General features: G+C 41.1%; 1 protein-coding gene across 1 annotated transcript in view; it reads right to left on the bottom strand.

Moving 5' to 3' along the window:
• Window positions 1–1,619: 1,619 nt before the first annotated feature.
• The window catches only part of dse (dermatan sulfate epimerase), a 35,007-nt gene continuing 11,612 nt past the window's right edge, over window positions 1,620–25,014 (bottom strand). The window contains exons 3-6 of the mRNA XM_056764447.1: window positions 15,018–15,271; window positions 13,512–13,751; window positions 8,452–8,659; window positions 1,620–3,907 (exon numbers count right to left, since the gene is read on the bottom strand). Of these exons, the coding sequence (XP_056620425.1) occupies window positions 2,179–3,907; window positions 8,452–8,659; window positions 13,512–13,751; window positions 15,018–15,271 (2,431 nt within the window). The 3' untranslated portion in view covers window positions 1,620–2,178. The remainder of the gene's footprint in view (window positions 3,908–8,451; window positions 8,660–13,511; window positions 13,752–15,017; window positions 15,272–25,014) is intronic.

Below are 25,014 nucleotides of genomic sequence, written 5' to 3'. Positions count from 1 at the left end.
ATGAAGACTGCTGGGCTGCCACAAAATCCTGAGCAAGGCATGTCCAGATCAGCTGCGCACCTTTAAATGTAAATGCTAACAATGGCTGAGTATTTGTATGGACGGGGATAGAGAAGAAGGCTGAACATAAATCCACCACCATGAAGTGGGTGTGATTGTGTAATATAGAATTCAGAATAGTTGGAACATCAGGCACAATCGGAGCCAGAGGAATTATTAATGAATTAATAGCCCTCAAGTCTTTCCTCAACTCGTTCTGTCAGCTTTCCTGATGGGATTGATTGGAGTATTGTAAGGTGAGTGAGTGGGGACGATAACCCCTTGTTTTGTGTAATATAAATTACAGGTTGAATATCCTCAAACTTTTCAGGTGACAATCAATTTTGCCTTGTAAGGGGGTATTCCAACAAGGCCTGATTCATTTTTAAACTGTGACCACAACGTCGGGTTCACCTCAGCAAAGTTGTTTTTGAATTGTTTTGGTTCGTCCTTATTCATGAAGTGTGGCATTAATTCCGCAGTTGCATATGGGACATCTGAAAGCAAAGAAAAATTAACAAAGCTGTCTGAAAATGCAAACTGAATGCTAAATTTATGCATGTGATCCCAAAAGATTCAATGGTGAATTTGGAGTAATAACAAATTTGTGAACGAAAGGCAGATGATTAAAGTCTGACTAAAGTGACATTGAAATATGTGTTCTGTTACACAACAGAAAAGTGTATTGTTAACCACCCAGTCAAATTTGAATGGAGAAGAAAACATCCAATTAAATAAAATAAGTTATCAAAATCTTGGAAAAATAGGCAGGACTCTCGGCTCTCTGTCGCTGGGGGCGTGTCTGCTGTTGGCACTATAGCTACACCCACTCGAATCACACAACCTGAGTCCCCAGCCCAGTAGGCTATATGTAAATTATGAGGATATGTTTTAATGGAGGATTTCAATTCAAACATGGCGAGTCAATGCGCGCGATAAAAATAAATAAGGAGCAGATTAAAAGGTATCCGTATTTGTCGTCCTGTCAGGAGAGAGGGCTCCAAGCCTGGCAGCCCAGAGTGCGTTGTGGTTACAAATAGCACCCGGCAATGTTCAAAGATGGCATTTGTGCATGGAGGCAGCTTAGAGAGATAAGAATGAAGTTGAAGTTTGCCTAAAATTGCATCTTGATGATTGCATTGAAAAGAGCAGAAGGTTACACCAGTCCAGTGGAACAAGGAGAACTACTCTACAAAACAACAGTGAACTCAGTAATAGATACCATTGGTCACCTAATTCAAGGGTGTATTTCCAAAGATGTTCAGAAAGCTGGAATGTTCTCTGTTCAGCTTGACACTACACAAGATATGACCTCTCAGGATCAGTGCTCTGTAGTCTTAAGGTATGTCACTGAGACTGTGCATGAGAGGCTTATTGCTTTAGTGAGGTGTCAGGCATCCACTGGCCAATGAAAACTGTGAAAAAACTTTTACATCAATGAAAACTGTGAAAAGCACTATTTAAGTCAATTTTGAAATCAATTGTATTTTTTAAAATCATTTATATGTTATAATTCATTTTTAAGCAATGGACAACTATTAAAAAACTACACAAAAAACTACACATTTACTTCATGAGAGTAGGTAAATAATAATATACTGTTTTAATTTAGAAGAGCTGGAATATAAGAGTTCAAAAAAAACATTTTTAACATCTTATATATTTTATACAGTCTTGTTACAGTATGTTTCTGTTATAGGCTGTCAATGGTGCAATGATGGGTTAGTCAAACCACAATTAAACTTCATAGCAATCATAATTACAAACCATATTCAGAATCAACTATTTTTAATACTGTAAGGAATCATAAAGATTGTATAATGGCTGATCTGTCATAACATATATTTAGATATTTTTAACAGCATGTGTTCTTTTTTACGACCCTTTATAGATTTTTATAATATTTTATATATAATAGTTGCTTACTGATCCTGATAAAAATCTTTGAGGCACACGTTTGTAAAGTTCTTTGCTTTTCTTGCATGCACTACATGTCTGACGTTTCATCCAGAACCAGCGCCATGCCCCCAAAATTTACATTTATGCAATTGGCGACTTGCATTCTATAAGACTAAACATTTGTTTCTGAGTATGTCCAAGCCCTGGCACTCTGTTGGCAGAAAAGGGTCAATAATGATGTTAACACTGAGTCTGAGAGCAGGAGGAGTACAAACAGAGCAGGATGGAGCTATCTATGAGGAGGACACAGTAGAGAAAACGTTGTGTGTGTAAAGTCTGAGCCCTCTGGAAACGTGTCAGCAACACTGCCAGCAGAAGAAAAAAAGTGGCTATATTCGAAATGAGGAAAAGCCGTATATACGAGGTGGAGCTAGATGTGTCCTCAGTTGCTGCTGTAGCCACTATCTGCACTTCTTTAAATTTCCGCCCCTTTATAAATCCAACCTTTCTGCCCTTTCGTACATCACTGTAATCAATGAATGTCCTTGAATCATCATCTCCCTCATCTGGAACCTCATAGGCATGCTTCATTGAAAGTTGTCTCTCCTTCTTTTCATTTGCCTCGATACGAGCAAAGATATCTGGTAGACTGTCAGAAAGGATAGTCTTTTTGCCTCCCTTTCCTTTTCCCTGCTTCTTATAGAGGCCAATAATGTCAAGATTTCCCGCTGTGTTTCTCTTCTGCGAGAATTTTAGCAGACGCTCAGCAGTTTTGTGAAAGTTGTCTGTGTTAAGAACCCGTGACAGGATGTGTCGTTCTAGCTGCTGAAAGACTGGTTTGACATGCTGAAGACTGTCCTCAACAACATTAACATATTCCTCCACTTCTTTTACAGGCTGTTCCTTTATTTCTAATGCACTTTCAAACACCACTTTCTTTTGATCCGTCAACACTATTGCATATGGAGCTTTGGTGGAAACCTCAGCTGTAAGAATACATATGGTATATTTGTGTTTTCTGGTGCCTAGATAGATGTTTAATCTTTCTGAATCACCATGCACACTGAAATTTTGCACATCCTCTCCAGGCCCAAAGAAGATGTAAGCCATTCTGCTTGTGGGATTCCTCAGTGGCATAGTCACATTCACATAGTTTGATCCATTATAAGGGTACCCCCGTGGGTAGCTCCTATAGCCCACTGTTGCCCTTTCACTGCTGCCCATGTCATCCAACCAGAACATCTTGTACGATTCATTTCCAATTCTGATCAGAGCGCCATGAACTCCATCATCTTGGGTGTTTTGGAAGGGCAAGTCTGTGTTGTGAAAGAAGGCACTCATTAAGTGTGTTGGACTGCTAGAATGCAGATGAATATGGTCTACCATCAGCAGCAGTTGAGGATTAATCAGCAACAAGTTTCTCTGAAAATTTTGAATCTTCAGTTCAGAGTTGTAAGCTGCCATGGCCTCCCCACGGATAAAAACCATGCCCTGCTGTTCTTGAGCTACCTCCACCCGACCATGACAATCTGCCGCTTGCCCATGCTTATATTTTAACCATTTAGAGTTGCAAGCCTCTGTAACTTGACCTTCCCATGGAGCAAAGCAGCTTTCAGACACAGCAGGTCCAAACATGACAACATTATTTAGGGAGGTATATTTGGGACCATATAATGCTTCTGTGATGAACGGAACTCCATTTGGAGCAAAGGTAAAGGAGTTCTGGTCTGGGTGCTCATGGCCAGCATTAAAGTTTCGCCACCCTTTTATCCAGTCTTTGTATTTTTTGTGGTGTACAATGTCAAATATAGCACGTCCACCAAGCTTTCCGGACTTAAAAGATAAAAATGAGTGGTTTCTCCCAGCAGGTAGGGAACTTCCGAAAGTAACCACTCCCCAGTCTTCAAAAAAATGCAAACGAGGTGTTCCATAATCATGAGGCGGGGTGGGCTGAAGGCTGGCATCATACCTACACAGTGGAAAGATAAGCACAAGGACATTGTGTAATAAAGCTGCAAAACACAAATCAGTGTAAAATACTTTTTTGATTATAATAATTAATTATGCACATATATATATTAGAAGTCCTGAGGACAACAACTATAAAAAGTACACTATGCCAAATATATCCATGGAAGGGATCTTGGAACAACATTTTGGGTTGTTGGTTTATGTGATATAGTTTTGCAAATACATATGCAACAAACACAACCGTTTTTTAAAGTTTCAAAAGACTGACATATTTAGTTACATCAGATATCTTTAGAATTTACTATGAAAGACGCAAAATTGGCTATTTATATTTCAGAGAAAAACAAGCTGAAACTCCCCTTTTAATAGTTGTTTTTTAATCTAAGAAAATAACACAGTGCTAGATGAGCCAAGTCTTGTAACTGTCAGTGTTTATTTCTTTAGCCTGATGTTTATGTACTTTGTGACACCCAGAAAGAATAAGATTTATTTACAAGCAAACCCCCTTGAAAATTCAACCATGAAATCTGCTCAAAATACTAAGCACAAGTTCCCAACTTTGAGGTAAAGCTAACATTATTGGCTCAAAAAGTATAAATATTTTATGACGCCATTTGACAATAATTACTTTTATAAAGTAAAGACATAACAATCAAATTGCAAAGGAGGATTTATCCACACACAAAAAACATGAATTTACATGAAACATCATCAAGGAGCTGCAGCCTGAAGAACAGGTCAAACCTAAATCAATAAAACTAAGCAAAATAAACAATATGACAATTCAATAAAAGAATATATAAAATAAATAAAACAAAATAAAGACAAACACTTTATGCACTTACAAACAAACAAATGTTACAGAGTTGTATCCTTGAAAAATATGCGAAATATATGTTTCATAAGGTTTGGCAACGCTCTGTAAAGCTCAATGAGGCAAAATGTGCTATTTACAAAGTATTTCATACAGTTTGCCAGTGCCGTACAATGCTTAGAAATGCATGGTGAATCACCAGGATTGAAATAACATCGCTCCCTCTCTTTTTCTTTCTCTGACATTTTTCTTATGGCGGTTGCATATTTTGCAGAGGGTGCGGCTTTGCCTGTTGTCTGGAGGTTTCTGCTTCACTGTCATCATCTGAAGTGCCATTATTACTGTAGAATTACACAAATAGATTAGAAATATACTTTGCACATTTTGAACTTACTCTTGCTCTCTACAACATGCCTTGTTTGCGTTACCTAACATCGTTTTTATGTGTTAGTGCTAGGGATTCAACTAATCTGATTTTATGTTGGCCGCTACAAATTTTAACATCAACTAGCATCCGATTCCGATATTGATCAATTGCATAGTACTTTACAATACTATCTAGTTTTTTCTGCATTAATTATATTTTACTGAACATAAATTGGATCCATTTAAAATTTAAGAGAGGCTTAAGATAAAGGAACTTAAGATAAAAATACAATGAGACAACATGACAATCTTAAAAGGTGATTTTTGCTATCCAATATTTATTTTATTAACAACATTAACTCATATTTGAATTAAGAAAGTTAATAATGTTAAAGTTAATAAACTTCAATAAAATCTCTGCTGATGCAAATTAATTATTTTCCTCCGAGAAAAACGTTGAATTATTCAGACATTTAACTCATTGCCTCCATGCAGTTCATTAATAAACCATCAGTATTTGCCTTTTTCATGCTATTGCCGATATGCCGATTGTGTTAAATTAATCCAATATTGGTTGCCGATATATCGGTACATTGCTAGTTAGTGCGAATTGCTAACTCAAACAGGATAGGAAATGCACTTTTTAGTAGGGTTGCACGATGTAACGGTTCTATAGCGTCACATAAACTTTTATTTAAACACTTAAAGCCGCCTTTTTGCTGTGTTTCTCTCCTAAATTAATCCGTGTTTTAAAAACTTTGAACAAGATAATGATTTAGTGAATCCTTAAAATTTTATATTTCACATTTAAAGTAATTATAACATTTACCTTCATAAACATTGCTGTATAAAGTAATTTTGTCACACATAAATTAGTTTACAGGTGAAAAATGTTCACTAACCAAAATTCCCCAATCGGTTCACCGCATTAATCCGAACACGCTCTGTTTCCCCTGGTCTATTCGCGATTGCATTCCAGAGACGACACTGCAAAAATTACTTTTTTGCTGTTGTATGTTGTGATTCTATCGTGCAATCAGTAATGCGGTACGTTAGGCAAATTTTGTGACTTTCTGTAAGCGTTTCAAGTATTCAAGACAAGAAACTAAACACAACATTAAATTGAACTTAAACATGATGATAATTTGTTGTTTAAATCCTTATTAATGTACTTAGCATTTATTACAGTATACTTTATAGCTACTGGTGTCTATGAGTTTTAGTAAAGTATACTACACTTTTTGCTACAATTTATCCAATTACTATAGTTAATACTACAAAATATTGTAGTGAACGTAATAATAAAGTTTACTATTGTAAACATTTGGTTTATTTTGTAGAATTCAATTATGAACATTGCACAACATAGTGATACTACAGTACATGGCATAGTGATACTTCCGACTGGTATAGTATCGTAAAATATGTTTATGGTATCGTGACAATCTAACTGGCACAAATTTTTTAAATTTACGATAACATTTTTGTTATCTAGATACAACATGTTTCTGTTAGCGCTTAAATAACATGTTTATATGATGGCCGTTAAATATAATCAAAATACATAACTGTCAATAAACTAAAACTGTAACAACTACAAACTAGTTTATTGCAATCACAGAAATATTTAAAAACTTACCATTCTCAAATAGACTCAAAATCTTCCAAAAGCAAGTCCTCTTCTTTGGATTTGATGCTGCGCACTGTACTTTCCTCTTCTGATTCATTACTACCTCACATAAGCTCTTCCAAAGCAGTAGCAAAAGAAAACAACTTCTTTTGGCTGATGCGAAACCAGATCCGTTAAAAATATAACAATTTACATGTCATATTAAAAAGAAACTATGCTTCTAACCAATATCTTGTGAGCTGTAATTCCACCACACAACTTGAACTATGCTGTCAATGACAAAATTTGCAACCATAGTTGGTTATACTGTACACGTGTTGTGTGTAATTCTTTTGCAAAGTCTCTCAAAAGATTTCTTAAAGTCACCTATGAGGCGGAAGTTGCTTTTTTGCCATATCATGACGTATATCTGAGTGAAACGGCTTCTGAAAGTAGAAAAAGAAAATGTAGGGTGGGGCTTTATTTGTCCTTCCCTTCTTGATTGGTTTGTTGTAAGCTGGGCATGGAGGTGAGGGCACAAATGCCAGGTCATTGGACAGTCAGTAAAGTCATACCTCTTTTTTGTTGCTTACGTCATGTGGGGAAGAGTTGTTGTTGAAGGGAGCTTAATGTTTTTGATTGAAGATAAAAAGTGCAAAAGAATTTGAAAAAGTAATGGTGTGCACGGATAAATCATTTATAATAATCACTGCAACACTGTGTAACACACTTAGAATTTATCCTTTTTTTATTTCATTGTGGCCCAATACCAATAACAGAAAAGCCATACCCCTTTTGTTTGAAGTGAGATCCTGAAAAATCTTTGTTTGAAGGGCTATATGGCCCTTTCCCTTAGGGCTAAGGGGTAGAAATGGGATTGGGCCTTAGTGTTTACTCCAAACTTACCTAATGTGTTCAAAATTTTAAATGCATCCTCATTGACATATTTGAATAAAGTTGGAGAACACTGGTACATCCCTACTGTTTAACTGTAAGTCTGCCAGCTGGAGTGCCCTCGCGGTCTATCATTTACACTGCACTTCCCTTTGCTCATTATTCGTTATTAGTTTCACCTGCACTACTAAACTGGTTTCACCCTGTTTATTTAAACCCAGTCAATTCAGTCATTCATTGCAAAGTCTTGTTAGTTTTGCATTTATCCTTCATGTCTCGAAGGAGTCCGTAACAATAACCAACCTGTTGTGTTATGATTATTAGTTGCCGTTGTAATTAGATATCATGAGCTAATCAGGCTGTGGTCTTCCACTTTATTTTTTTTAACTGCAATATGCTTAATATTCAAATGAATTCCCACTTTCCCACTACTTATGAAATTGGTCTTTTGATTCTGAATATTGTGTTGATTCTTTTTTCATAAAAAATTGTATTCATACTACATAATATAAATATTAAATATTTATTTTTGTTTCTTTATTGTTATTGCCTTGTGTTTGAGAAAAAAAAAACTTTCTAAGTCTATTAGAAGCGATTACTGCATCTGTCATTCACTTTCATACGTTTATTGGCAGATGTTAATTTTACAAGAATGGGAAGATGGGAAAAATTTAAAAAATCAGCAACAGTCGCAACAACTGACACAACAAAAGACTAGAAAATCCATTGAGAACAGGAAATGGGTTTTATTGTCTTTTGTCACACCACATCGATCACATCCAGATGTAGGCAAGGTGTAACTTGTTTCTAAAAACATATTAAACAAGTAAGAACTTTTATTTGGTTACATTAGTCTTACCAGAGAAACTCTGTGTGTAGTGTGCACCAGCGCTGACCCCTTCCTGCCTGTCCTGGGCCCTCCAGAACCCGATTTTGTCTGATTATACCAGCCAGCCAATTCCCGCTGCCATTTCTCATAACATACCGATCCAAAAACACCAACTGGCTCTCCGGTCCATAGAACCAATTGTAGTTGGAATCAGCAATTGCCACACTCCTCTGAAAACCTGCATGGGCAAATAAGAAAAATTACTTACTGTGAATGGCCGTTCTAGAGGGTAGCACTGTAAATTTCAGGTGTTCAGTTACGAAATTTTAATGAAAGACCTCCCTATTTTGACCCTCCAGTACTTTGTGTGTATTTGAGTGTAGTCTTTCAATATAAGCTTGTATTACTTTATTACATGTTTAAATGTCTTCCGGTTCCCGTCTTCTTCCTTCCTTTTAATGAACCTTATTACATTGGTGCCGAAACCCGGGAGGAAGGAGAAACATGCTGTCCGAGAGTCCTCGCCGCCGAGTGGCCTCGCGGTTGCTGAGAGTTTGGGCAGCGCGGACAGAGGGCGTCCGCCAGTGGCTGCCCGAAGCGGTTGCTCTGGGTAAACGGAAGTGGACAGTGCGGCCACCGTCAAAGCCTCGGTGGAACTGCGACCTGTGCTGCCGCGCCCCTGGGTCGAGGTGGGGTGGCTATCGTCCAAGCCGGAGCGGGGGAGTTGCCGCCAGAGGCCGGAGCCTGTGTCCGTCCCCCGAGGGGGAGGAGTAGGGGGCGGGAGTGCCGAGTGCGGCCAACGCCTGCCAGAGGCTGGAGCCTGCGTTGAGTCGGGGAACCGGACTATACATTTTTTTTCCTCTCTCCCCTCTCTCTTTCCGGTCGCTCCGAGGGCTCCGTTGTCTCGTCTCGTCGCTTCATACCCCCGAATGATTTGAGATGTTTAAAACGATACTAACCGCAGAGGAGTTCAGGAACATAATTTAGCTAGACCATTGCCATGGCAGTACTACATGTGTGCTGTGTTGACATGCAGGACGGAAGGGGGGTGGGGTTTGCTGTAACTCATAATCATTTAATGAGACATGCACCAAAACGGGTTGCTGTGAGCAGAGCTGTTTTTGACGAGGCAAGAAGGGTTTTGTTAACACAGCCATTGAGTGTTTTAAGCAAAATATGTTCCAGACATTTCATGAAGACCCTAATAAATCATACCAACTTGTTGAAAGTTCTCATCTGAGGAAACCTTTAAATATGTTAAAGTTTAAAAGGAGAGTTTAACTGTATTAATTTCTAATTGATTTTTTAATGAATTAAGAGATGAAGATATTTACTCACCCTTAGGCCATCCGAGATGTAGGTGAGATTTTAGAACCAAAAAGAAGATTATGTTTGGTAAATCCACAGCCCTCTCTACTTCATATAATGGGAGTCTATGGGGTCCACCTGTCTGAGTTCCTAAAGCACATAATTACAAAAAGCGGCTCCTGGCGACATGTTGACAATTCGAGAAGCGAATCGTTTGATATTTTCAAAATACTGAACGTCATTTTAAGTAATATTAGCCATAATGTGCAGCCTCTGCACACAATCGCAATCTTCTTCATGTATTATTTGATGGAGGATGGCATACCAGCATCTGGTACATTTAGCCCTACCTGCAGAAAGGGAGTGTTGAGGCTGTAAAGTATGGCTAATATTATTAAAAATGACATTCAAATTTATGGAAATATCGAGCGAGTCACTTCAAGAAACGTCAATATGTCGCAAGGAGCCGCTTTTTGGAAATACAGTCATGGCCAAAATTGTTGGCACCCCTTAAATTTTTCCAGAAAATCAAGTATTTCTCACAGAAAATTATTGCATTAACACATGTTTTGCTATACACATGTTTATTCCCATTGTGTGTATTGGAACAAACCAAAAAAAAATGAGGGAAAAAGCAATTTTGACAAAATGTCACACAAAACTCCAAAAATGGGCTGGACAAAATTATTGGCAACCTTAACTTAATATTTGGTTGCACACCCTTTGGAACAAATAACTGAAATCAATCGCTTCCTATAACCATTAATTAACTTCTTACACCTCTCAGCAGGAATTTTGGACCACTCTTCCTTTACAAACTGCTCCAGGTCTCTCATATTGGAAGGGCGCCTTTTCCCAACAGCAATTTTAAGATCTCTCCACAGGTGTTCAATGGTATTTAGATCTGGACTCATTGCTGGCCACTTCAGAACTCTCCAGTGCTTTGTTGCCATCCATTTCTGGGTGCTTTTTGAAGTATGTTTGGGGTCATTGTCCTGCTGGAAGACCCACGATCTTGGACGCAAACCCAGCTTTCTGACACTTGGCCCTACATTGCGACCCAAAATCCTTTGGTAATCCTCAGATTTCATGATGCCTTGCACACAGTCCATGCATCCAGTGCCAGAGGCAGCAAAACAACCCCAAAACATCTTTGATCCACCACCATATTTGACTGTAGGTACTGTGTTCTTTTCTTTGTAGGCCTCATTCCGTTTTCGGTAAATAGTAGAACGATGGGCTTTACCAAAAATCTCTATCTTGGTCTCATCTGCCCACAAGACGTTTTCCCAGAAGGATTTTGGCTTGCTCAAGTACATTTTTGCAAACTGTAGTCTTGCCTTTTTATGTTGCTGTGTCAGCAGTGGGGTCCTCCTGGGTCTCCTGCCATAGCGTTTCATTTCATTTAAATGTCGACGGATAGTTCGCGCTGACATTGATGCACCTTGAGCCTGCAGGACAGATTGAATTTCTTTGGAACTTGTTTGGGGCTGCTTATCCAACATCCGGACTATCATGCGTTGCAACCTTTCATCAATTTTTCTCTTTCGTCCACGTCCAGGGAGATTAGCTACAGTGCCATGGGTTGCAAACTTCTTGATAATGTTGCGCACTGTGGACAAAGGAACATCTAGATCTCTGGAGATGGACTTGTAACCATGAGATTGTTGATATTTTTCCACTATTTTGGTTCTCAAGTCCTCAGACAGTTCTCTTCTCCTCTTTCTGCTGTCCATGCTTAGTATGGCACACACAGACACACAATGCCATGACTAAAGCAACTTCTCCCTATTTTGTCTGCTTTCAGGTGTGATTTTTTACATTGCCCACACCTGTTACTAGCCCCAGGTGAGTTTAAAGGAGCATCCCATGCTTGAAACAATCTTATTTATTCACAATTTTGAAAGGGTGCCAATAATTTTGTCCAGCCCATTTTTGGAGTTTTGTGTGACATTATGTCAAATTTGCTTTTTTCCTTCCTTTTTTTTTGTTTTGTTCCAATACACACAAAGGGAATAAACATGTGTATAGCAAAAAATGTGTTAATGCAATACTTTTCTGTGAGAAATACTTGATTTTCTGGAAGAATTTCAGGGGTGCCAACAATTTTGGCCATGACTGTATGTGCTTTAGGAACTCTTATACAGGTGGACCCCATATAGTCAAATTATATGAAGCAGAGAGGGCTGCGGATTTTGCCAAACTTCTTTATGGTACTACTCAAGAAAAGAATTGGGATCCCTTCCTAAATTACACATTAGGTTTACCTTGCTCACCTCCAACTGGTAACGATCCATAACTTTCAATTATTATTAGGTGGTCTTTGGAAGGAACATTAAGCTTATTGTCAGTAATATTAATTACGTATGTATATATATGTAGACATATTTTCTTTCTTTTTGAGTGGTGCGAGAATTGCATCTGTACATGAAGTCTAAAAACGCACTTCATTTCATTATGATTCGTCTACAGTTTCTCAGAAGAATTTCTCACCTATTCTTCAGTGACCTATTCGTTTCTCAGGTATGCTCTACATCCTCCGGTTTTTGCTCTGTGCTGCTCTGGCTTTGTGCTGCTACAGCTCCAGACGGTGCTTATGTGTGCAGCTGAGTGGTGCAACTTGTTAATCCCACACCTTGAGTCTTTGAGGTGGGTGGTTTTAACCCCGTGTGTAGCACATGTAACATTCATATGTGACGTCGTCGATTTGATTTCATTCTCACCTTCTCTTCATAAGCTATTTGTTTCTCACATACATTCTATATCTACAGGCTTTTGCTCTTGTCGCTCTGTGCTGATCTGGGTCTGTGTTAGTAAAAGTGTTAATTTGGCAGCTTTTATGTAAGGGTTTATAAACAATACAGAAATGAAATTGAATCATTCACACAACTGTATTTGTTTATTTATTTACGTTTGAAAAAAAAATCATTGAAAATGTTTAAGTTATTGTAATGCCAGTGCAGCTTTGTGTGCCACTTTGTCGGACAATAGTACTGGATAGTACTTAACAAAATTCTCTTGTTATTCCTTTTTAAACCAGGTTAGGGATAGCTGATGTGTCAGCTCTCATTCCTTCCTACATAATATATGGCTTTAGTGCTTTTATGGAATAGGACTTGGCATACATATTTTAGGGCGCGTAAAGATGGTGATATTTGTGATCGTATGTAGTTTTTTTGCTCCCATTCCAGCCCTTGCTATCAATTCCAGCTACAGTAAGTAATTTACAAGCCAACAATGAATGTTTGACCCACTACATTCATTCTCTGCCATAATTGTCCCGTATCCGGTGAGCACTTCCTGATGAGTTTGATGGCACTGCTGAGAGATGTATATGATTTCTACACCAGAATGAACTACTCCTATAAATCCGAGAAGTTTTGTCAAGGTTCAAAGTAATTTACATTCTTAATGTCTCTGCTAAATGGTAAAAAGCTTGACTGGGCTTCAGCTGTTGAGGAGAATTTTAAATAATTTTAGTGAAATTAAAATTTTAATAAAAATGATACCAAATATAGAATGTGCATCCCGAAATTGACCCCACCCCGCCACAAAATAAATCAAATCCAAGCAAATTCCATGGGTCATCCCACCTAGTAAAACAAAATGGAAATACCATCCCTATAAAAGTAATGATTAGAATCAGAGAAAGAGTGTAAATGACATAATAAGGAAAATATACTTCACCGAATGAAATAACATGAAGAAAAGTGCAAGATATGGCCACATAAGAAGCATTTAATATCCTATCCCTCAAAGAACTATGCAGAGCAAGGTCTTACCAGGTAACAGTGTCCTGTAGAGAAATGCGAAGTGTTTGTGCAGCCAGGGATGACTGAAGTGACCAATATCAAAGTGCCTCTGTACCAAATACATGTATTGAAAGAGTGAACGAGTAGTGTAAGTTCCATATGCCACACCCTCATAGAGAGAACCATCAGTAACATCTTGGAGAAGGACCATAGACTTTTCCATAATGGCAAGAGCTTGTTTTGTCCAGAGGTATGCTTCCTGGAGGTAACCTGAAATGCACAAAAATTGTTGTCGAAAAGTTGATTAGAAATATTGTATAGGTGTACTGTGATTTTAATACACATATTAATAGTGTAACTGGAAGTAGTTTTACTGAAACCGTTTGGTACGAATACATGTACCAACACACCTCTACACCTTTAACTGTGATTTACAATTTATACACAAAAAAATGCTGTGAAAAGAGTAAAGCTGTGAAATCAATTAAATATACTGTTTAAATTGAGTAAATCTGAGTTACTAGATATTTATTGTAAAATTCACCAAAAATATGAAAGGTAAATAAACAATATACATGAAAACTCCCCTTGAAAAACACCTGTCTGTACTGTGCTACTTTTGTGATGGAGGTACTGTAAGGGGAGAGATTATGCACAAATATATAGGCTACAAACATTGCCAAAGTGGAGATACTGTATGCCCTTAGAAAATAAACCTTGGTTTCTTAATCATCCGGATGCTGCAATTTGGGCTGTTACAGATCCTGAATGATTAAGATATTGACTAAGTCAACAAATACTGCATGTGTTTATGCTGAAAACGTGTATGTTCAAGCGATTAACGCTTCTATCATCTGTGTAGTCGTAGGGGTTTTCAACATCTCAAACAACACACGTTACGAGCGATGCTGGGGCCAGCTCGAAATGCATTTTCAAGTCCACACTGAATTTTGCAACACCTAGCGTGCTGTGTGTAAATGAAGATAAATTCCCAAATGTTCAACCTGTTAATGCATTTAGGGAAAATATATTTTGAATTTCCATTTTGCTATAGTTTTGCTTGACTATCTTAACCATATATAATCCATCCGGGGAATACATTTTAATTTTTCAACTTAAAGAGCGTTAAAAATTTAAATTTAAACTAGTGTAGGAACTGACAAATATAATTGATATAATTTTATTTTCATTTTGCACTTAATGTTGCACATATGTTATTTAAAATGTATATTTAAATAGACAATTGCATTGTCATTTTGATTTTACATACTGGATTGCCATTTTGCGTATTGCATTTCAAATTGAAAACCACAACCAATATGCTTCCATAGTATGTTGTGTTGCTATACTTGCCATACTGTTGCTAAACCTTTTGTTTTTAAATGTTTATTCCTGTACAATACATTGACAGTATTGAATATGCATTTTGTGTAAACTTGTTTTTTTTCTTGGCCTTTACATACTGAGAAATAAATTTTACTTATTGTTAGTGGTAATAACTTGAATAAAATATGTGAATATTCTGCTTGGACTCACCTTGGTTCATCAGAACAAGACTGCCAGTCAAAAGAGCAACGCAATTGGTTGGTTGATGGTTGTGTAGGTATTGAAATCCCCAGCCACGATGATAAGATTTCTCATACATGTAGTGTGAAGCATTCCCAATCACCTGCAGGAAACGCTCCTGCTGAACTGTACTGAGGTACTCGTATAGGAAGTCATATGCTGTTGCAAAGCCAACTAGAGAATGAGCCATCGGAACCTCATCCCACGGAGCGTCTTTCACCAACCTGAAACACATATCACTCTTTATACCTTCAAATCATAAATTTACTTGATCCCAATCTGGTTAAAAAAGCGTCTATTAAATTACATGTGCTAGTTAATTAAAAGAAATGCACAAATAGCTTGTCACGAGTGCTGTCTCTGAGACTCCCTCCCATCACCACCGGACAGTTCCCCCACCTGACTATTCACACTTTTAGGTGAGCTTCATCCTAATTCATCAGTTGTTCTGCGTATGATCCTTGACTGTTATTTCTGTTTGACTGTTATTTCTGGGACCCGTTTCAGAAAGGAGGTTTAGTGAAAACTCTGAGAATATTAACCCTGAAATGAGGGAAACACTGGGATTTACATTTCAGAATGTGAGGTATGTCAAAACAGAGAAAGCGGGGTAACTCAAGCCCGTTTCTAAAGAAGAGGTAACTTATACTCCAAGTCAGTAACCTAACCTGGTCAGGAGCAGGTTTTCTTTGGTTAACCCAGAGTTTATTTCGATCTCCTCCTCCTTTTAAAATGCAAGTGCTGTACCTAATTCATTCTTTCATTAATACATTCATGGCACACATCTTGACCACAGAGACACCATCTCAGTGACTTATATGTCAATGTTCTTTTATAGGGGATTCAGTATGAAGAGGCTGCATTAATTCATTGGGATGTACTTTGATTTCAGGAGAGAATTTAGGACCCATGTTGAATTTTGTCATTTCCCTGTGCATTTTTATTAAAACTGTACCGTTTTTCTTTACAGTGAATTAGATATATCAAAATATATATCATCCATCCTTAAATCAATGTATTATATCAGAGCATAATTTTATATTGACGATGAGAAATTACTTAATAAAGTGTATTAATGAAGTGCATACATAAAGAAACTAATACAGACATACATGCAGAAATTAAGTGATAAAGGTAATATACAAGCCTTTCTAACTCAAATCTGCTCAGAGCAGGGTTCAAACTGGCACTCGTTCTAACTAAGCACGAGTCTGACGCCCTACATGTTACCTATAAACCATGATGTCTCAGTTGCGTAAGTAGAGCACTCATCAAAAGTGAGAACATACGAGATGAGATAAGAACAACACGGACACTAAGACCATGTTTTATAGTTTATACAATCTATGAAGGAAAGCCAGCAACCATTTGCCCGGCTCGTGGTCCTTTCCCCGACCCCACCCCCTCTCTTTCATCCACTTTGTTTCCTGTCCTCTCCAAAATCACTGTTTGTCCAATAAAGGCCAAATGCCAAAAATAAATCAATTAAAAAGAATAATAATAAATGGATGTCAATGGATGCTTCACCACACTGAATAAATCACTTTTGCAAGGAAATATATATAAATTTAAAGAAATCGAATGCCTGTTCATTAATGTTCAAAATGTTTTATATTAAACAATAATCTCATTGGGAAGGGTATGTCGATTTTAATGTAATACAAATTTTATTTTTAACGAAAAGGCAGAGTAGCGAATGTTGCGACAGGCACAACTCACTTACAGCATTAACATGGATTTTAGCATTTAGGAAAAAAACATACATGACGCTGAGTCATGGAAAATATTATATTGTATATTTGGTGTTGAATGTTTTTTTTTAAATAAAAGCATTTGAAATGTAAGGAATTGTGACTGTTGCGTTGATATTGACATTGCAATTTGATTATAAAAAGTTAAATAAATAAAATGTATGGCTATGACTTAGATGATTTATACAACAAAAAATACAAGTACAATTACTCATTTCTATTTCAAACTATATCAGGATAATCAACAAAATATGTTTATTGAGCATTATGTATTGGCAATATAAACAAACAAATCCATGCAAAACAGTACAACGTAAACTGTTACCGACTTTTTTTCTAATACCGACTGCCGTAAAACTGAACCTGGCCACTGCACCACTACATGATTGGCTGAGGATGCCATTCGGAAATATCCGGAATTGAGGAATAACGGTAGTGTCTGTAAGGAGTACAGAGGGTGTAGTGTTAATCTAGAGAATTTTCTGTTTAAGAGTTGAAGGAAATGTCCGTAAACATAACGGAAAATGTACTGGTAATTTTCTGCCAGTTTATTATCCGTTTTTTTCACAGATTATTTTTAAAGTGTATATATGGTGGGGTTTATAAGTTAAATTCATAATGAATTATTTGTCTTCAACCAAATTTTCTATCAAGTATTTTTAAAGGTATGTTGTAACATTTTGTTCCCTTTCTGTCGGTCTCTCGACGTTGTGCTGAGAACTAAAGATGGGGTTCACCCTTGAGAACCAATCAACTCTGACTACTATAGAAAAGGCCAATGAAATTTGGCGAATGAAATTTCCATGCCGGGCTCCGCCCCCCGGATATCCGGTATAAAAAGGAAGCCGGTGTGCAGCATTCACTTACCTTTTGATCTTCAGAGCCTTCGCTCATGACTACGAACAGAATGAATTCAATGAATTCTTCTTCTTCTACATTGCCGGATCTATGACGTGTTGCAGCGCATCGTCCCTATCTGCAGCGACCTTCCCCTGGGCGTCTCGGCGGTTCCGGAGGTGTTAGAGATTTTAAAAAAAAAAGTCCTTTTCAGGACTGACTGAGCAATCTCCAGCGCGGCATGTCCTGCTGGTCTCTTGGGTGCGGCACCCTCATCGAGGAGGGGGATGGACACGATCGCTGCGTTAGGCGTCTGGGCGTCCAGCACGCTGAAGCAGCGTTCGTTGACACATCTGCCCGCACTGCGGGCAGATTGTCATTCAGAAGTTGCGGTCGCGGGTGGCTGTCTTCCTACGGGAACCAGCCACCATTTCGTCTCCTACCTGGGCTGTGACATCTGTGGCTACGGCCCTGATGACCAACCACGTAGCAGCGTTAGTGATATGGGGAACTCTGCAAACGTAAACCCGCCAGCCAAGTGCTCACGGGCCGATTGCACCCCGATTCGCTCTTCTAAACATTCCCCAACCGGCGGTGGCATACCATCGGGATCCTCACGCACACACTCGGAAACGATGTGTGACGTAGATGAGATGTCGCCCGCAGCATCGGAGGGAGACTGGCATCCGACTCTGACGAATCCGAGTTCCACCCCCAGCGGTCGAGTTCAGGAGGAAGCAGAAGTGATGTCATCCATGCTAACCTGGGGATGCGTGGTTCCTGAGGTCGGAGCGCGGTGCAAACCGCACCCACCCCGGGTGCCATGTTTTTCCCGGAGGTGCATGAGGAGCTGTGTAAAACTTGGAACGCTCCACTCACGGACCGTTCCAGTGAAACCAGCTCCGGCTCCCTTTGCCCCCAAAGGTCTGTGTACCCTGAACAGAGCACCTTCACAAGCTGCCGTTCAGGGTGCTCACACAGAGGTGCGTCCTGACATCTATCAGGTGTCTGGATTTGTTCGTGGCAATCGACCTGAAGGACGCTTACTTTCATGTCTCGATCCTCCTCGACACCGGCCGTTCCCACGGTTCGCGTGCGAGAGGCGGGCCTATCAGTACAGAGTCCTCCCTTTCGGTCTGTCCCTGTCTCCACGGTCTTCACGAAGATCGTGGAAACCGCCCTTTCACCCTGAGGGAAGGAAGGCGAGCGGGTACTAAACTTTCTCAGCGACTGGCCTATCTTGGCACACTCGTGAGATCTGTTATGTATACAAAGGGACCTGGTGCTCCGGCACCTAGATCGATTGGGACTTCAGGTCAACCAAGAGAGGGGCAAGCTCTCCCCAGTGCAGAGCATCCTCTTTCTCGGTATGGAACTCAACTCTGTCACCATGTTGGCGCACCTGTCCGCAGTATGCGCCCAACCAGTGTTGAACTGTCTGAAATGAACATTTTAGGCACACAGCAGAGCAGGCTGGGCATACCATGTGAGCTATAACAGATAGCTCTAACCGGACCTAGTGCTACCGGACGTCTGTAACACCCCCTCCGTGGGCTGTTCCGTCTGATGTATCCTCATGAGAATGGTTCCCACTCCTGGTAACCCATGAGCTTCCCCAGGTGGACCTCCACCTCGCGGTTAACTACCCAGTCCGCACGTTCCATGCGTTCTCCTCCAAGGACGAGACCATACCTATATCCACCATATTCCTCCCCTGGGGTAGGAGGTGGCCTCTGCAGCGCTTCTCTGATTAAGAGTTGCGCTCACCCGGTGTAAACCCAAGCCAGACGGCCTCTAGCCAGTAGAGAGCTAAGGCCCCGTCCATGAAAGGTTACCGGTCAGGGCTGTACCCATCTTTCTCCAAGCGACCACCACACTGGAAGGTTACAGTTTCGCGAAAGCATCGAGCTGACACGCCCAGGCTTGTTACCGTCGCTTTGCTAGAGATTGTGACCCAATACAGCATGGTGGGGTTTTCCATAGGCAACACAACGTCAAGAGACCGACAGAAAGGGAACGTCTTGGTTACATATGTAACCTTAGTTCCCTGATGGAGGGAACGAGACATTGTGTCCAATATGCAACAAACACGTATCGTATTCTGCTGCAGTCGTGAGAGGCTCTCAGGCATTTCAGAACAAAAGGTAAGTGAATGGTGCACGCCGGCTTCCTTTTATACCGGATATCCGGGGGCGGAGCCCGGCATGCAAATTTCATTCGCCAAATTTCATTGGCCTTTTCTTTAGTAGTCAGAGTTGATTGGTTCTCAAGGGCGAACCCCATCTGTCGTTCTCGACACAACGTCTCGTTCCCTCCATCACGGAACTGAGGTTACATACGTAACCAAGACACTTTTCTGTCAATTTCACTAATTGAAGGAAAGGGGTCTCATAGGGACTACAATTAGCTTCTTCCTGCATTTTTGACATCATAAAGCTCAAAATGTACATGAATTTGAAGAATTACAGATTAAACATGACATAGAAACAATGAAAACAACACATTCTTAAATGGAAAAAATAACTGTATTTTGATGTTCGTAACTGTAAATAATAATAATAATAATGCATTTTATTTGATGCCGCCTTTTAAAATACCCAAGGTTACCTCACAGCCGTCAAAGAGAAAAATACAAACATTGAAGAAAAAATATATATATATATACAGATCACTGCAAAGAGATCGGGTTTGAAGAACTTTCCTCTGCGGGGGAGTTCGCTGCGATGAGGCTGTCTTTGATGATTCGCTGTCTTGTGATATGGAGGTGCTGGCTGCCTCATGAAAGATTCATGTGGCGGTGCTGACCTCAGAAACTAATACCGGCTCAGCAGAACATCCCTGCGAATGCGGTCCCGAGTAACGAGTCTGGACGAACATTCACTGTAGATGCTGAGTCAGTATGTACTGAGGTGATATGAGACCTTCTTATGAGTCACGTGTCAACGAGACTGTCAGGCGATACGGGAAAGGAGGGTTTGATGGGCTTACCTGATGAGCGACAAGTCTGTCCGAATGTAGCTTCTAAAAGCCTCCGATGACCATCGACCTAGGGCTTGGATCTGCGGCTGAGATAGGCTCTTTTGTGCGTCTGTGGTGGCTGCGCCTATGCGAAAGGAGTGACCGGAAAAGTTTTCTGCTGGGATTCCTGATTGGAGCAGGACAACTTTGAGGTGCTTCTGAAATCAGAATCGTGAAGCCTCCTAGTGTCCCGACGGATAGGTTGGGATCTTCAAATGACCTGGATAACCATTGATGTTTGGGAGCTTGCTATGGACGGCATCTTAGAGTTGAAAATGAATTTGTGGAAGAACTGGAGTCCGCTTAGGTAACCTCTGATGGAGCTGGCCTGAAGGCTTTTTGCAGGATGTGGTGAGGAGAGAAAAATCCGGGAGAATGCTGAAAGCCTTGTGAAATGATTTGAAGTTTCTCCATGCCGTAAGGTATGATTGCAGGGTCCTGGGGAAAACTGCCTGAGTGATGGAATTGAGAGAGGCATCGAGAAGTGGGTGATTTTGGAGTGGGTGATTCAATTAAAGATCAACTTTGAATAAGGTGGTACAGGAGTAGGCATTGGGTCAGCTTCGGGTGCCAGCAGCTTGAACTTCTGCCAAAATCTGGGCTCTGACTCCGCTGGAGACTTGTGGAGGTTCCAACGCAGGCGCAAGTGGAGGCGCGGCCATCGCGATCACCATAGCTAGTGAAAATGCATGGCTTGCCTGTTGGAGAGAGAGAATGGAGGGTATAGCGTCCGCTTGCGCATTGTGCGGAGACATGCTCACGCTAGCGCTGGCAGAGGTGCAGAGGAAATGAGGTCCAGAGACCAGAACCCTTGACTCTAGCGGGGGCAGCCTCATGGTAGAAATTGATTCTGCCGCCGCGGGCCAGGAACCTGCAGCGGAAAGGCGAATCTAACGGCAGCTGCTTGTGCATCTAACAAAGACAGGCTCGTCCTGGCAGCGGTGCCAAAGAAATGGGGACCGGGGACCAAAGCCTGTGACTCTAGCGGAGGCAGCTTCACGCTGGAGACAAATTGGTGAGCCGGGGCTCCTGATGGTTGCCGGCCAGCCTGGCCTAGGCGGCTAACAGTGACGGCTGCTTGTGTAGTCGGAATCTGAAACGGAAAGGATACAGAAACTGCTCGCTTCTGGCCCAGGACTACCAGGGACCAATATGTCTGGTAGATATGCGATTATGTTGATTGTCGCATGGCAAGGTTAGTGCGAAGGTTAAACCTACCGTATCGAGTTTACTCAAAAGTGATGCTGTCACCATTATGATATAACTGTTTGCAGATGGAAGTAAACCAGAGTGTGCATGATGCTTAGCTTATGCGTGAGCAACGAGATGTGGAGGGTGAGCATGTTAGAGCCACCCACACGTTCTCAATAAAATGTTCTGTTTTATGTTCAAAATGTTGTGCACACTGCATGGGTCGAACATGATCAATTAATTCAGAGTTAACGCAACTTCTAGGTTTCAATTCCACGATGTGGTTGTGTTAATGTCGTTAAACTATGGAGATTGGCAGGAAGACCAACCGGTGAATAAGCTGATGCGTGCCGCTGTTTGTCTAACTTAAGGTAACAGCGGCAGGCGCCGACCATGTTTGAGCATGACGATTTAAAACGTGGTGACGGTTATAGACTCACACACGTGAACACTGAAGCATTTAATCTGCTCAACAAGATTTACTTCTGGTGTGTGGTTTGTCGAGTCTGGTTCACTCATTAATACATAGTCTTGTTGTCAGCACAACATATACTGGAAAAAGAGACATTAAGAACCTATCAAATTGCACAATATTGCTTTAAAATAAAAAGTTTTATACGACCGCTGAGAGAGTATAAATATGAATCAGAACTTAAGTGCTTAACTCGCCAGTACCCACTTGATGATGCCACCGATGAGCAAGATAGCACTCGACGTCATCAGGCGACATTAAACGGCTTTTCCTGCAGGCGGAAGCTACTTCCAAATGAAAAAGTTTGGCAACACTGGTTCGCTGTACGGCATACAAAAAAATGTGCTCGGGCTGGCCAGCGACATCTCGAGGGCAGCCGTGGTGACGGCATGACAGCAGATGAAACTGAATATTGAGTAAAAAGATTGTACTCACCCCGCGCGCGACGGCGAATTCGGCATTTCAAACACAAGCAAACACCGTATAAACAATACAACATATAATGCGATTTGTCGGAAATGAGACATTGAATTTGGGGTTGAATAGATCGAGTGACTGCATGGAACAACATAATTAAATAATTCCCCTAAAATGATTATTTCTCTTGGCAGAAAATTTGCCTGCTGTTGAAACATAAATTGCATTGGCTTGGCGTATCATATGATCAGGTCGAAATGCGTCAATCTTGTGAACCTTCCTGTCCTGATGTAGGGAGCGTTCGCTAGCAGCGCTGGCGTATCCAATGCGTAGGCCTTGAGCAGCGCGCTAACGTGCCGGCGGCTCTTGTATTTGGGAATAAAAGGAGTGACGAGCGCAATGTAAACCAGCGGAGATACGGAATCACGTCCACACGGAGGTTGTAGAACCTTGCATAGGTGTTGGACGTTACCCAACCCAAAGCTCTGCGAATGTCTGCCAGAGAGGCGCCCTTAGCCAGTGCCCACAAGGAGCCTAAACCCCGGGGTCAAGTGAGCTCTCACTTCTAGTGGGGACGGGCGATCTTGCAATCGGTATGCCGCCGTGACGGCGTCCACAATCCAGTGCACCAATCTCTGTTTGGAGACAGCCCTCCCATTTTGCTGACCTCCAAAACAGACTCCTGAAGCTCTGTGTGCTGTCTAAGTAGAGGTACAGTGCGCGTGCTGGACACAACATGGATGGGCTTGGGTCTTTCTCCCCTGTGGGGTGCGCCTGTAAGTTCACCACCTGGTCCTGAAGGGGAGTGGTGGGAACTTTGGGCACGTAGCCAGGCCGAGTCTCAGGATAACATGAGAATCACCGGGCCCGAATTCTAGGCAATCGGGGGACACGGAGAATGCTTGTAGTTCCCCTACCTTCTTGATGGAACTGAGCGCCATCAGGAGAACTGTGTTCATCGTGAGATGTGGAAGAGCGGTGTCTCCTGGACCACATCCACAACCAGGTTGTGCTGTCCCAGAGACTTTCCAGCAACTGGGTCGAGATGAGCGACAATGGCGGCTACATACAATTTCAGTGTAGAAGTGGAGAGGTTAGGTCAGTCGTCACCCCGCTGCACCTCGTAACCTACCCGAGAGGGACCACTGTCCGTAAAAAGGTCATTGAAGACCAGGGGGTTGGGGTGAGCTCGACTCTGTAGCCAGTGTTGGAGCGGTCTTATGTGCATCAACCCGAGAGGTATCACCCCCACCGAGGATGCCATGCCCCAGGAGCCTCTGAAATTGTTTCATGGGGCCTGCTGACTGCTTGAAATGTTTCAGGCAGTTCAACACTGACCTGCAGGATGGCCATAGCGTGGCGAGAGGGGGCAGCTTGGCCCTCAGCAGTGTAAACTCTCGACACCAGAGATGCCAAAAACCTACACGCTTTGGACGGGAGTCTAGGTCGAGCCCCCAGGTGGCAGCCGTCTGCGGTGCTCCGAGACGGCATGTTCCACCTAGGAGGACATCAACGTATCCTCCAGCTGCCCCACCATCGAGGGAAGATAGGGCGACGGAACTAGTTTGACATACTAGCGCCGAAAAAGGGGGTGTTTCCAGGTCTTAATGAGTTCCTCATGCACTTCCGGGAAACACGGCACTGGGGGAGGGCCGTGCTCAACCCGAGGCACCATGTATCCGGCCGCAAGCACTGGGAGAGGCAGTGCGGTGCACTGCAACCCAATGCTCGCAGCGGCCCGGGAAAGCATGGCTGACATTTCGAAATCTGAATGTGAGTCGAGAACTTTTGCTGTGACAGATTTTTTGGAGCCTGAGGACAAACCATTTGATATATGACTTTTAAATGAAACTAACCATGGAAGAGTTCAGAATACACCATTTATCTGTTGAATCATTTCCAATCCTGAAAGAAAATAACAAACTGCACATTGTAATTCCTGAGAGTTATGTCTATTAATTATAATAATATTTGACAAAAACACAGCTATTTTTTCAGTAAGTTTCTGCATGCGCTCCTAAACATTTCAGTCAGGGGTTACAGTCCTTGTAGTAAAAAAGTTAGTCTGGAGCCCTGTTCTTTTCTCTCATGTTGCAGTGCACACGTTTATATGCATACCAAACAAATTTATGTGCAGTTTGTAATTTCATATCTTGGTCATTCACATTTTACGTCTTGTGCATGATTACATTTGTTATTTTAAATGTAGATGCGGTCGCAACAACCATGCAGTGTGCCACACACCTTTTTCTAGGTGCCGCATCGAGATGAAAATATTTCA

The sequence above is a fragment of the Triplophysa dalaica genome, chromosome 13, assembly GCF_015846415.1.
Source record: "Triplophysa dalaica isolate WHDGS20190420 chromosome 13, ASM1584641v1, whole genome shotgun sequence".
Taxonomy (NCBI): Eukaryota; Metazoa; Chordata; class Actinopteri; order Cypriniformes; family Nemacheilidae; genus Triplophysa; species Triplophysa dalaica.
This window is presented reverse-complemented; position numbering and strand designations above follow the sequence as displayed.